This window comes from Pyxicephalus adspersus, chromosome 4 (genome assembly GCF_032062135.1).
Source record: "Pyxicephalus adspersus chromosome 4, UCB_Pads_2.0, whole genome shotgun sequence".
NCBI classification, from domain to species: Eukaryota; Metazoa; Chordata; class Amphibia; order Anura; family Pyxicephalidae; genus Pyxicephalus; species Pyxicephalus adspersus.
This window is the reverse complement of record NC_092861.1, coordinates 108,373,422-108,386,469: the sequence shown is the minus strand read 5'-3', so window position 1 is coordinate 108,386,469 and position 13,048 is coordinate 108,373,422. Positions and strand designations below refer to the sequence as shown.

The 13,048-nt window shown below is 38.4% G+C and overlaps 1 protein-coding gene across 1 annotated transcript in view; it reads right to left on the bottom strand.

The window, feature by feature from the left end:
* Positions 1–221: 221 nt before the first annotated feature.
* Positions 222–13,048, bottom strand: part of EPM2A (EPM2A glucan phosphatase, laforin) — an 18,494-nt gene continuing 5,667 nt past the window's right edge. Inside the window, exon 2 of the mRNA XM_072410242.1 lies at positions 222–904. Within this exon, the coding sequence (XP_072266343.1) occupies positions 627–904 (278 nt within the window). The 3' untranslated portion in view covers positions 222–626. The remainder of the gene's footprint in view (positions 905–13,048) is intronic.

The window sequence follows — 13,048 nt, the reverse complement described above, 5'->3', positions numbered from 1 at the left end:
ATTTATATGCTACTAACAGCAGAATAGATGTTATTTGGAATGTTGCACTTACAAGGCATCAGAATCCCCAAAGCTGGCAAAAACTACTAACAACTTAACTGCCACAAAAATGAATATATCTGGAGTACCCAATACATACATTTGTCCTGGAAAAATTGCTGTTTATATTACAAATTGGAGTGGAGTGAAATCATTGTAAAGAAAGAAAGACACCCTTTTAAAGTTTATAAGTAATTTATTGACACTTTATCAAATCAACAACTAATACAAACTTTTAAATTAACTTCCTATTATTCTGCTGGGACTCTTTCCAGCTTTCCAGAGATCTTTAACATGTTTTTCTATCTTTTTCTGTGGACCTAATTTTTTAGGTATTGTTTTGAAATGTTTTAATTTTTTGATCATTTCTCAATGTAAATAAATATATATATATTTATTTATTATTTGTACATTGAAATATAAATACTGTTTATATTGCCAAAATATTTTATTTTTTTATTTTCACATAAAATAAATTTATTATATATAATTTATTACAACAAAAAAGACAGAACATGTAAATGAAACAAAAGAATTTAAAAAATTGGTATGCAACAAATGAAAAATTTTCTATAAATGGGAGTAATTTATATCCTACACACAGTGGAACGGAGGTGACCAAACTTCTGATGGAAATCTCCCTGTGCTTGTATCATAGCTTCTTCATCTATGTAAACAGCTGGTCTTCGTGAAGCAAGAAAGTACTGAACTTTTCTGAGGCTCCAGCCAATTATATACATGAGAAATCCACACACTGCAGCTGTAGATCTGCCAACGCCAGCATTACAGTGAACATAGACTGTATGACCATTTTCTAAAAGACCAAATAGGAGGTATACAGCTTGTGGTAGCATACGCACTCTGCCTAGAGAAAACAGCAAGAACACAAATATTATGTACTGAACTAACAATGTTAGTCACATCCAAATGCAAAAGAAAGGTTAAGATTTTATGAGACCTTTAAAAACATCAGCGGGAAGACACATTTGGCCTGATTTATTAAAGCGCTCTAAGGCTGGAGGGGATGCACTTTCGTCAGTAAAGCTGGGTGATTCAGAAAACCTTGAATGGATCTAGTCCAGGATTCAAAAGATTTGCTAGCAAATAGCAAATAACTTTAAAGCGTTGGAGAGCTTTAATAAATCAGGTCCAATGTGTCTTTGCGCTAATGTCTCTAAACTCTCAACCTTTCTTTTTCATTCAGATGTGCTTATCCTTTTTATTTTTAACAATTGCAAAAGTATCTTCTTCAGCCTTGGAAAGCTTTAATAAATCAGGTCCATTCTGTTTCAGTATTCTGAACAGGGTACAATTTATTTAAAACCTAATCTAAAAATAATTAACTCCTATACTGAACTCCTATAGACATTATCCTCTAAATGAGTGCTGAAATATGAACTGAATAAAGCAGTATAAAGAGTATTGAAACCTAAATAAACCAAATAACTTGAGATAAATTAGTAAATATATGAATACTTCAATAATAATTTAACTCCAACAGCATTCTTGTCACTAAATGAAAGATCTAGTAAGCCTCTTTAGCAAGGAGTTGTACCCTCATGTACCTTCCAGCAGCATTGTGAATAGGTATAAGGTTGAACACTATGGGAATAAGAGTCAAAGCTAACCTATTTAGGAATGTTGAACCCAAATGTAGTTTATATAAATCGATTTTTAAAGAATTATTGGAACCTAATTTAAGTTTTCATCTGTTTCAGAAGGTGCTGATTGGGATTGTTGGGTACATTTTTACTTAATACCAATGATTTCTCACTAACACAATGGGCCGGATTAATTAAAGCTCTCCAAGGCAAAATACACTTTCATCAGTAAACATGGGTGATCCAGCAAACCTGGAATAGATCTGGTCCAGAATTAAAAACATTCACTAACAAATAGCAAATGACTTTTAGGAAATCCATTCCAGGTTTGCCGGATTACACAAATTCACAGTTTAAAGTGTATCCTTTCCAGCCTTGGAGAGCTTTAATAAATCAGGCCAATTTCTTTCCAACATGCATGGACTTTTCATAAGGTCAGTAGTGAGGTATGCAATTTATTCTTTAGCTGGTAGTGTGATAAGGTCAAATACTGTTAAGAATCATTGGTCAGCATTTATTAAGCACTGTGTAAGAGTATAGAACAAAGAGGTTCGAAAAGCGGGACTTTCCAGGGCATTCTTAAAAAAATCAAGAATTTATTATAATACAAAATACATATCAAAGGACATAGACAAATAAAAATGATAAAAATATTCATATTAGCTCATATAAAAAGCAATTACAACATCCTATGTGTAATTACTTTCTCCCCAAAGCGGTTTCCATCAAAAGAAGTAGGTTATTTACACAGACGGAAGAAAGGACAGTATCCTTCATTTGACGCGTTTCACAACAACTAAGGTTGCTTCTTCAGGAATGACAGCATTGGATACAATATACAATCTAAATAAAACATATAAAGGTAAGTATCAAATACACAATTAAGTTGCAATTTATTATAACATATCAATCTAAGACATTTAACACAAAGATGACTCACTGCTAGTCACCTGTTGTTGTAAGTAATCGAATTGTGAGAAGTATTTTTTTTTTTAGGTGCACGCCATTTCCAATGGCCGGGTATGTTAGTACCCTGTGGTACCTGTACTCAATGTAAATGGGTATTTATTCATAATAGGACTTATTTAAAATGCCCATGAATGTAGCCCACAAACTGAAAAGGTAGTTACATGTAATTCATGCTGAGTTATCTATATGGCGATTTGTAGATGTGGCTGTTTTTATATTGGGAAAATGAAGACAGCTACACTTAGGATTATATATATTTGAACATATGTATTTGATTGAAAATGGGGAAATCACGACACCTCTTAGCAGATATGTAGGTCTAAAACACAATTTTCATACAATCTTAGATTTATAGTCCTTGAAGTGATACCTCCAGATCCCAGGGGTAGGAAGGAAACACGCTGGATTTATGAGTTAAAAGCTACAATTTTCCTGGGGTTGAATGACAGCCTGACATTCCAATCATTACTTTAATGGGACACTTCTCTATTTTTTTGTGTTATGGAAAACATGCATTGCGCATGATTAACAATAAACATGTTAGAGGGTATGTTAGATAATATGATTTATAATGTATAAATTAAATATCTGGTATATAACCATCGTTTTAAAACAAAACTGGTAGAATTTGTCTGGATTATATGAAATACCTGTGTGTGATCCTAATGAGTAGTTTTTTTGTAAACCCCTAATTGTTTTCATATATATATATATATATATATATATATATATATATATATATATATATACATACACACACACACACATATATACATATACACATGTAATACAATTGTATTGTTGTATTTTTGTTTCTTCTCTCTTGTTTTTGCCCAATATATATATATATATATACACATATATACATATACACATGTAATACAATTGTATTGTTGTATTTTTGTTTCTTCTCTCTTGTTTTTGCCCATGGAATAGTTGTCTTTATTGTGGGACCTGCTTTAGTGCTGATCCATCGACTACTGCTGGTGTTTTGGCGCGATCTAGGGGCCCTGTTCACACCAACAGGCTTTAACCAGGCTACTTCCAGTCTGTGGAATGCATTTTTGCAAGCAGGTCCCCCAGATGCCATGCATCCTATAAAGGATGCACACTCACAATGCCATTGCTGCCCATTTGGATCCCATCTTCTAAAAGGAGCTCCTGTTTGCAGATTACTGCCCCTTTAATGGTTAGTCCCTATTGTAGCATGGGCTTTTACCCATTTAAATATATTTGGCACCCTCTTAGAGATGTTTTATTGTCTATTTGTGCAGGGTTTTGCACCTTCCTTGAGAATTACTGCCTCTCTAGGTTCATTTGTGTGGATTGGTACACCTGGTTTGGATTTAATTGCTACTTCTGCTGGCTCAAAAAGACTTCCCTTTGTATCTTCATTGAAAGGTTCTTCTTTATGGCTTCTCCTGCATATGTCCTACTTCCAACACTATCTTAATGTAATAAACGTATTTATTTTTACAACTTTTACAACAGTTATAATATACAATATTTGTCTTCTTATATGGACTTCTTTGGTGCAATGTCATATATACAACCTAAAAATCATCTGGATATTTAATTGTCTTAATGTAGAAGATTATTATGTAATATCTCACTATATGTAATATTCATAATGTGTTCAAAGGTGGTTTTACTGGGCTCTTTGGCCTCTCATAAGTATGATTTGATTTTTTGGTACTGATATGCCTGTTGTTTTTCTAACATTACCCCTACTTTTTTGCTAGACTAGAATGTTGAGATCCAGTGGTACAACATGGTAGTTGATGCTCTTGGACTTTTGTGGATGATTGTGTTGAATGTCTTAGATTGATATGTTATAATAATTTGCTATGTCATTTTTTGTGCATATGTAAACAATCATGTTCTTTTGATGGAAACAGTTTTAGGGAGAAAGAATTTTAAATGTGATGTTGTAATTGCTTTTTGTATGAGCTAATATGAATATTTTTATGATTTTTAATTGCCTGTCCTATTTTTAAATGCATGTCCTTTAATATGCTTCTTGTAATATAAAATTCCCGCTTTTCGAACCTCCTTGTTCTATACTGTTACATACTGATATTAAGGACATGCCTAAGTTCATGGAACATTAATTAAAAGGGGCACTTCTGCAACAAAATATAATAGGCAGTGACCATTACCTAATTTCATGTTGAATTTAAAAGACATTTCTATGCCCAATTTGAAATCTTTGACACAACCTGCTATGTGCAAGGTATCTGTTAGTCATCTGCCAAGTCATTGGATCAGAACTAGCAGGACTTATTGGATTGCAACTGATTTCCACAGCTAAGTTTTGTTTAGTATACCTAATTATTTTGTTTATTTGGATTTTTTGTTGCATTGTTACACTTATCTGTCCTTCTATAGTTAAATAATATACTTGTAAATGTAACCGACAAGTCTCTTGTCTCACTTTGTACACTTTGAATTCAGATCATCAATATTTATCTAAATTGTCACAAAATCATATCTGTGACATAACAGTATCCTGTTATGTCACAGATATACAGTATATCAGTATGTTTCCTGGACCAGATATTATGTCCAAAACCTGTCATTGTTGCAGGAATGGGCGTTGACATCTTCCGGCAATCCCAAGTGGATGATGTAACTAATGAGTGGATGATGTAACTTCTGAGCATGTGCAGGAGTTACATTATCTCCAGCGCCTTCCTGTGTGTGCAGCAATGCCACACATAGCTGGGCTCCAAACTACACGGTGCAGTAGTTGCAGTTTAAAACAGAAACAAAAAGCCACTAAAAGCCAGGAAATTAGTTTTGCATTGCATGTCTCTTTTGTCAAATAGTACTATTTTCTGGTGTTTTTTTGTTTTCTCAGTTTAAGTTCACTTTAAAAGTAGTCACGGATCTGCCACAAGTGTGGCGAAGTGGACCCTCTGGGCAATCTGCACGTTTAGCAGAGGTATGAACTGAGGTGCAGAGTCTAAGGAACCACCTGGCGTTCACCAGAGCACCCCGCAAGGAGTGATGGACTTTGCTGTGGACGGCGCCCAGGTTGTGGCCCTCAGATAGACCTGTGCAGATAGCAGCTGACAGCAGATAGAACCAAATCGGTAGACAAACTTGAAAACCAGAACAGGACCAGCGGCAAACAATCAACGTCAGAACAAGCCAGAGTCAGAACCAGGATATCAGCACTAGCCAAGGAGTGTCAGTCTGAACACAGCCTATATAGTGAGGCTAACAGGCAGGCTGGGCCGGCACAAATCAGCTGGAAAGGTTCATCAATGCCTCTAACTCCAGACCCTGAACAGAGCAGCTGAAGCAAGTTAAGGGAACCAACTGCTGCTGATCTGAGATATATTTAGTGAACAACAAGTACCAGATCAGCTGTGCAGCTGATCTGTGACATTACCCCCCCCCCTCCCCCCTCCTAGGACTCCTCGTAAGGGATCACCCTGGTTTCTTGAGAAACCGCCCATGAAAGTCCTTCACCAGCAGGGGGGCATGAAGATCTGTGTGAGATACCTAAAATCATTCTTCTGGACCATAGCCTCTCCAATGGACCAGATATTGCAACTTGCCACAGAGCAATCTGGAATCACTGATGGACTCTACTTCAAACTCTTCCTCAGAGTCCACCTGGACAGGAGCAGGAGGAGGGGATTTCCAGGAATAATGGTTGAGAACGAGCAGTTTTAGGAGAGACACATGAAAAGAGCTGGAAATCCAAAGACTGGAGGAAAGTCACAACCTATAGGTCACCTGATTAATCTGCGATAAGACAGAGAAGAGTCCAATAAAACGGGAAGCAAGTTTGGGAGATGGGACCTGCAGACTTATATGTTTAGTAGACAGCCAGACCCTATCTCCCGGCGCCAATCTAGGGGGGGGGGGGCACCCACTTCTTGTGGCGAAGAGAGGATTTGTGCAATGCCCTCTGAGCATCTTCCCAGATTTTGTGAAAGCTGGCTTTGACTTCTGGCGCGGCCAGAACCTTTGAACCAGACGTAAGGAGAAGGAGAAGGAGAAGGTACTCTGGGGTGACACCCATAGGTCAGAAAGAAAGGGCTGAAACCAGGAGATTTGCTGACAGGACTATTATGAGCAATCTCAGCCCAAGGAAGTAATTCACTCCAATTGTCGTGCCTGGCTGATACATAGAGATGGGAGATATTGTTCCAGGCATTGATTGACCCTTTCAATCTGACCATTGGACTGTGGATGGTAGGCAGAAGAGAAATCCAGCTGAATCTCCAACAGACGACATAGGGCCCTCAAAAAACGAGATGTGAACTGAACTCCTCGATCTGAGACTATGCTGGAGGGAAGACCGTGGAGACAGAGCACTTACTGGAGGAAGATTTTGCCAAAGCTGGAGCTGAGGGAAGCCCTTTAAATGGAATGAAATGAGCCATCTTGGAAAAACGATCCACTACAATCCAAATAACTGTGCAACCATTAGATGCAGGTAGGTCTGTGGAGATATGGGTCCAAGGACAGTTAGGTACAGGCAGAGGAAGAAGTGATGGTAACCTTCTTGGAACTTTATTTTGAGCACAATTGGAGCAGGCGGCAATGAAGTCACCAATACAGGCGTGAGATGAAGTCAAAGGTTTTCACAGGCCTTGGTGACCAGCAACCTTAGAATTATGCAAGAATAGGGGGATGGAGAGACCTTTTTGCAAATTGTTTCCCAGGAGGAATGTCTTTCAAGCTTACAGGGGCAGCCAAGAGAATTCTAGAAGGATCCATGATATGTGAAGGTTCTGGTTCAGCATCCTCAGAATCAAAGGAAGGACACAAGGCATCTGCTTTAGTATTCTTGATCCCAGGGTGAAAGGTAAGTGTAAAATCAAATCTAGAAAAGAATAGGGCCCAGCGAGCCTGCCGTGGATTAAGTCTTTGGGCAGTTTGGAGGTACAGGAGGTTCTTGTGATCAGTGTAAATCATAACAGGGAAGAGTTCTCCCTCAAGAACATGACTCCATTCCTCCAATGCAAGCTCCACAGCCAGTAGTTCTCGTTCCCCTATAGTGTAATTATTTTCAGCTGGCAAAAACTTCCTCGAGAAGAAGCCACAGGAACGCAGAACTTGCCAGAGGTGCCTTGCTGGGAAAGAAACAGCTCCTACACCCACAGCAGAGGCATCAACCTCAAGAAAGAATGGCTTACTTGGGTCAGGATGCAATAAGACAGGAGCTGATGTGAAGGCCTGCTTCAAGACCTTGAAGGCCTGGAGAGCCTCCTTAGGTCTTCTTGCAGTTGGCCCCCTTCTTGGTGAGAGCTGTGATGGTAGCCACAATGGAAAAGTAATTTTTAATGAACTGCCAATGGTAAATGGCGAAGCCAAGAAATATTTGAGTCGCTTTTAGCCCTTGTGGTAATGGCCACTTCAGAACAGTGGAAACTTTTCAAGGATCCATACATAATCCCTGTTGGGAGACAATATACCTCAGAAAAGGCACTTCAGGGGGTTCAAAGAGACATTTATCCAATATGGCATAAATACCATTCTCTCTAACGCGTAAAGGTACAGTCCTTACATGTCTCCTGGTGCATCGGAAGATCCCTGGAAAATAATAATATGTCATCCAGGCATACTACAACACAAGTGTAAAAATACTGCAGGGGCATTACAAAGCCCAAAGGGCATGACAAGATACTCATAATAACCATCACGAGTACTGGAAGCAGTCTTCCACTCATCCCCTTCTTTGATTCCAATGAGGTTGTAGGCTCCACCCAGACATAGCTTAGTGATAACAGTGGCATCCTGGATACAGTTAAACAATTCCAAAATTAGGGGCAAAGGATATCGGTTTTTGATTGTTGTTTTGTTAAGGTCCTTGTAATCTTTACATGGACGCAGGGACTCAACCTTTTTTCCTATACTGAAGAAACCAGCGCAGGTGAGGTGAATTTGCGAATCAAACCCCTTTTAAGGTTCTCCTTAATATATTCAGACATGGCCTGAGTTTCAGGTCTGGACAGGGGATAGACACGACCACGTGTAGGTGTAGTCCCAGGTAAGAGCTCAATGGAGCAGTCATAAGAAAGATGAGGTGGCAGGGTCTCGGCCTTTCGCTTAGAAAAAACATCTATAAAATCTTTGTAGGGATCAGGAAGGCCAGGCAAAGGTTCAGTCTCAGTCAGGCAAGCAGATCTTCTCAGATAGTCCTAGCCAGAACTGAGAACGGAGAGCGGGATGATAAATCCTGCAGCACCAGCACAACTTGATCAGAATGGGCCTCCTGATGTTCAATTCGTCACACCAAGGCTTGCAGGGTGCCTGGCAGAAGAATGTCAGTGGGGTAAATGGCCTTTGCAAACTGTCACGGATCTGCCACAAGTGTGGGGAAGTGGACCCTCTGAGCAATTTGCAAGTTTAGCAGAGGTATGAACTGAGGCGCAGAGTCTAAGGAACCACCCGGCGTTTACCAGAGCACCCCGCAAGGAGTGATGAACTTTGCTGTGGACGGCGCCCAGGTTGCTGCTTTTAGACACACCCATACACACAGCAGATAGAACCAAAGCGTAGAACCAAATCGGCAGACAAACTCAAAAATCAGAACAGGAGCAGGTCAGGGCAGGCAGTGAAGAATCAACATCAGAGCAAGCCAGAGTCAGAACCAGGATATCAGCACTTGGAAACAGATACAAGCTGGAGCCTCAGGTAAATGCACCTATTGCAAAGGCAAGGAGTGTCAGTCTGAACACAGCTTATATAGTAAGACTAACAGACAGGCTGGGCGGGGACTGGATAAACAGGTGCAGATAAATCAGATTGAAAGGTTCAGCGACTCCTCTAACCCCAGAGCCTGAACAGAGCAGCTAAAGCATGGTAGGGGAACCAACTGCTGCTGATCTGACATTTATCTGGTGAACAACAAGTACCAGATCAGTTGTGCTGCTGATTTGTGACAGTACTAAAGTAAAGTAAAACAAAAAGGTACTAAATTGATTATGTTACCATGGCTTGTTAAGGTTAAGCAAGGGGTTTTGCTTTGGCCATAAAATATATATTTATGTTGTACGAAACAGTGATATCATTAACCTAAACAAAGTGCAGCCTACAATCACATAAGTGCTCTATCCCATTTAGACTAAATCTATTGTACCATTATGGATTTTCCTCAATCTTCACCTTAGGGTGAGCAGAAAGGTTGCTGGTGGTTTTAAACAGCTCATTACCCAGCTCGTTTCGGCCCTAGGCTTCTTCTGGGGTATTAATAAGACTGTGTATTACTAAGATAGTATTGGATATCAAACACAAACACATCTATTTTAAAATTTGGTTTACTAAAAAAATCTATTTCAAGACTAAAGCACATTTCTAAAAGTGAGGGACCTAGGTAAATGGGTGAACAACTCAAACAATAAAGTAGGCAAAGTACTGTCTACAGTACCAGCCTAGCACTTGGGCACAATTTAACATGTTATTGCATTAGCTCACAGTTTAATCTCACAAATCTGTCCTGTGGTCCCCAAGTCTTTTTTTTTTTTAAAGGAAAGCATAAAAAAAGAGATTATATACAGAGATTAAACAGATCCACAGATCCAACTTTAAGGTAATTGAGGCTAAATATTAAAAGAGTTTTATAACTAAAATGGAAATTATATGATTCATGTTAGTTACCAGAACAAAAACTAATGGGTCACCACCCACAGGCCATCAAATACAGACTAAAATGCAAACAAGCAGTGAGTTTCTTTAACAAGCAGACATGATGCTGTCTATTGTGTCTAGGTATGATAAATTTATGTAACACGGTAGACACAGCGTAAACTTATAAATGTTATTTCAGAATGGAACTTTCAGTAACCTTTCTTATCTGAACACCATTATGGACACATTGCCTGGCCTGACATTTTCTTCAGTTACATTTGGTCATGTTTCTCTAACTTAGCAAATGAAGCAAATTACTCCAGATAAAAGTAATTAAGTTTTAAAGCTGAGTAGTGCCTCAGCTGTGACAAAACATTTAAAAAGAATTATCAATGGCAGCATGGATTTCTTTTTATTATACACCCTAATAACCATTGTAAATATAATAATGTTTTATGCCTAATCACTTAAAAACTCTAGCTTCGTTTAAAAGATTTTCTACTGACAACCTCTTATAATGTGTGTATTTATTCAAATGCCATCAAATCATTTTCAATTTTCAAATCGAGTCAGCTGATAAAATTACTTTCTCTGCTTATATCGTTTAAAAGAGTTGATGGAAGGGAAGAGGAGTAAAACTGGCCAAGTAAGAGGTAAATAGCAATCTGAAGGTTGTCCAGTAATACATAGGTACTAGAACTGAGAAATTTTGTTACAGCTTGATTCTGAGGATTCAGGCGTTAGGAGAGTACATTAAAAAAAAACTGTTGCAAGTCAGGCAGCCTCTTGCTGTGCAATGTCTATGCATCTAATGATTTTCCTAATTTGCCTGATAAATTTCCTGTATAAGATATGAAGGGCAAACTAGGTTTCCCTTGGCATTATGGTCTTGCAAGTTATTTTATTTTCTATGCAATTTATACACAAAAATAATTACCAAGATTGTGTGAGGGGTTACGCTCAGGATCGCCTTTGCTGGGGTCAAAGGACATCTGTCATCCAACTCAGATCACACACCAAGGTATCCGCCTTAAGCTGGCTTGCAGCCAGGTTTATTGAAGGTTGCAGATAAAATAACAAAAACAGCAAAAGAAAACCTTGCCTCTCCAGCACTTACTATACATCAGACATCCCTGTCTATCAGCTGGAGGGCTTCTCCGTCAGCTCAAAACCAAGCTTTCAGCACAACCTTCCACTCGCTTTTGAGCTCACTCACACAGACAGACAAGAGCTCACTCACCCAGACTGACTTTCTGAGTCTCTCAGCAGAGCTCCCCCACACAGAACCTCCGTCCGTGTCTCTCCAAACAGAGCTCTCTTACACAGAACCCCTGTCTGTGTCTCTCCAAACAGGGCTCCCTCACACAGACCACCTGTCTCTGTCTCTAAGCAGAACTGAACTACTGACTGAGCTCCTGGCTCTATGTTATATACCCACGCTCAGTGCTTCTTCATTATTGCCTCACAGGTGAGAGTCTTCCACACAGGAGAGGAATCTTGGGCAAATTACTTCACATAAAAGAGGAATCCCGGGCAAATATATCTACCTTTCACCTCCAATCCTGCCTTGGTGTCCCAATTGATATTAGTTAAAAATAAGTAAAGGTTATTCTTTATTTTGTCCCAGATCATTTGGAAGTAAAGACAGAGAATTGAGCAGGGTTTTTGGCACACGCAGTTTTTCATAAGACAGATACACAAGATATATCAACATACAAATATGCAAGGGGGCACTAGACAACCTAGTGGTCAGACATGAGTGATTAGAGCATTAACATTGCTCAGTACAGCACATACCTGTTATGTACTGTATTGAGCAATGTTAATGCTCTAATCACGCATGTCTGACTACTAGGTTGTCTAGTGGCCCCTTTTTTTTTTTTCACTAGCATGCAGCTTGAATACTGCTTCTTTTACCCCCCCCCCCCTACCTACACTCCAACCAAACATGAGTAAACTATTGCCCTTGTTATTAATTTGATTAAAAAACATCAGATATGAAAGTTTAAAATGAGATGTTGATTGTTCAATTAAGGTTTACCGTAGCTAACTGTGGAATTATTAAGTTCTAGACATCCATATAAAAGAAGGATTATGTTTTATTACAAACTAGATCTAGATTAACAAAACTATATTATTCAATAATCTTTGACAATCTATATGCTTTATGTTTATACTATTACCAAGGGATTTGGTCAGACTATACATTTTCTTGTTGCAAATCACCTGTGATTCCGTGTCTCTTATATAATCTATGCATTTCATGTTGGTACCGGTCTGTCATAGATTAAAAACATGTTTTTCACATATTTTGGAAGACATGTTGTAAACCTTTAATGTAATATCGCCTTTCTGTTTCATACATTGTGTTTCCAAAGTTTCTTAAAAAAATTCATCAAAGTAACTACCAAATAAAATTAGCCTTGGTCAGAATGTACAATGTGGCACCTACAAAATAATTTATACTTATACAATAACATCTAAAACATTCTTTGAAACATTTTGCCTTTTGATCAAGCGAAAGATTGATACATGGATGTTTCTTGTATAAAGACTGCAAAAATCTCCTTGCTGTCTTATGAAGACAGAGCTCTGTTCCACTAAACTTTTTTCAGGACTGATAATTTACTAAAATGACCAAGCCTTTAATGTCAAAAGGATCATTTAGTACCGAAAAGAACATTATGAATTTCACTAATATACTTTTCCTTATTAATGTCTGAAAAACTCCACTTTTGCTGTGTCCCAGTGACATTTTAAAGAAAGGAACTACACATAAGGAAATTATGAGCAAGATTTCTAAGCAATAGTAGTATTTGGCTACATGAGCTAATGCAGGCCATCTAATA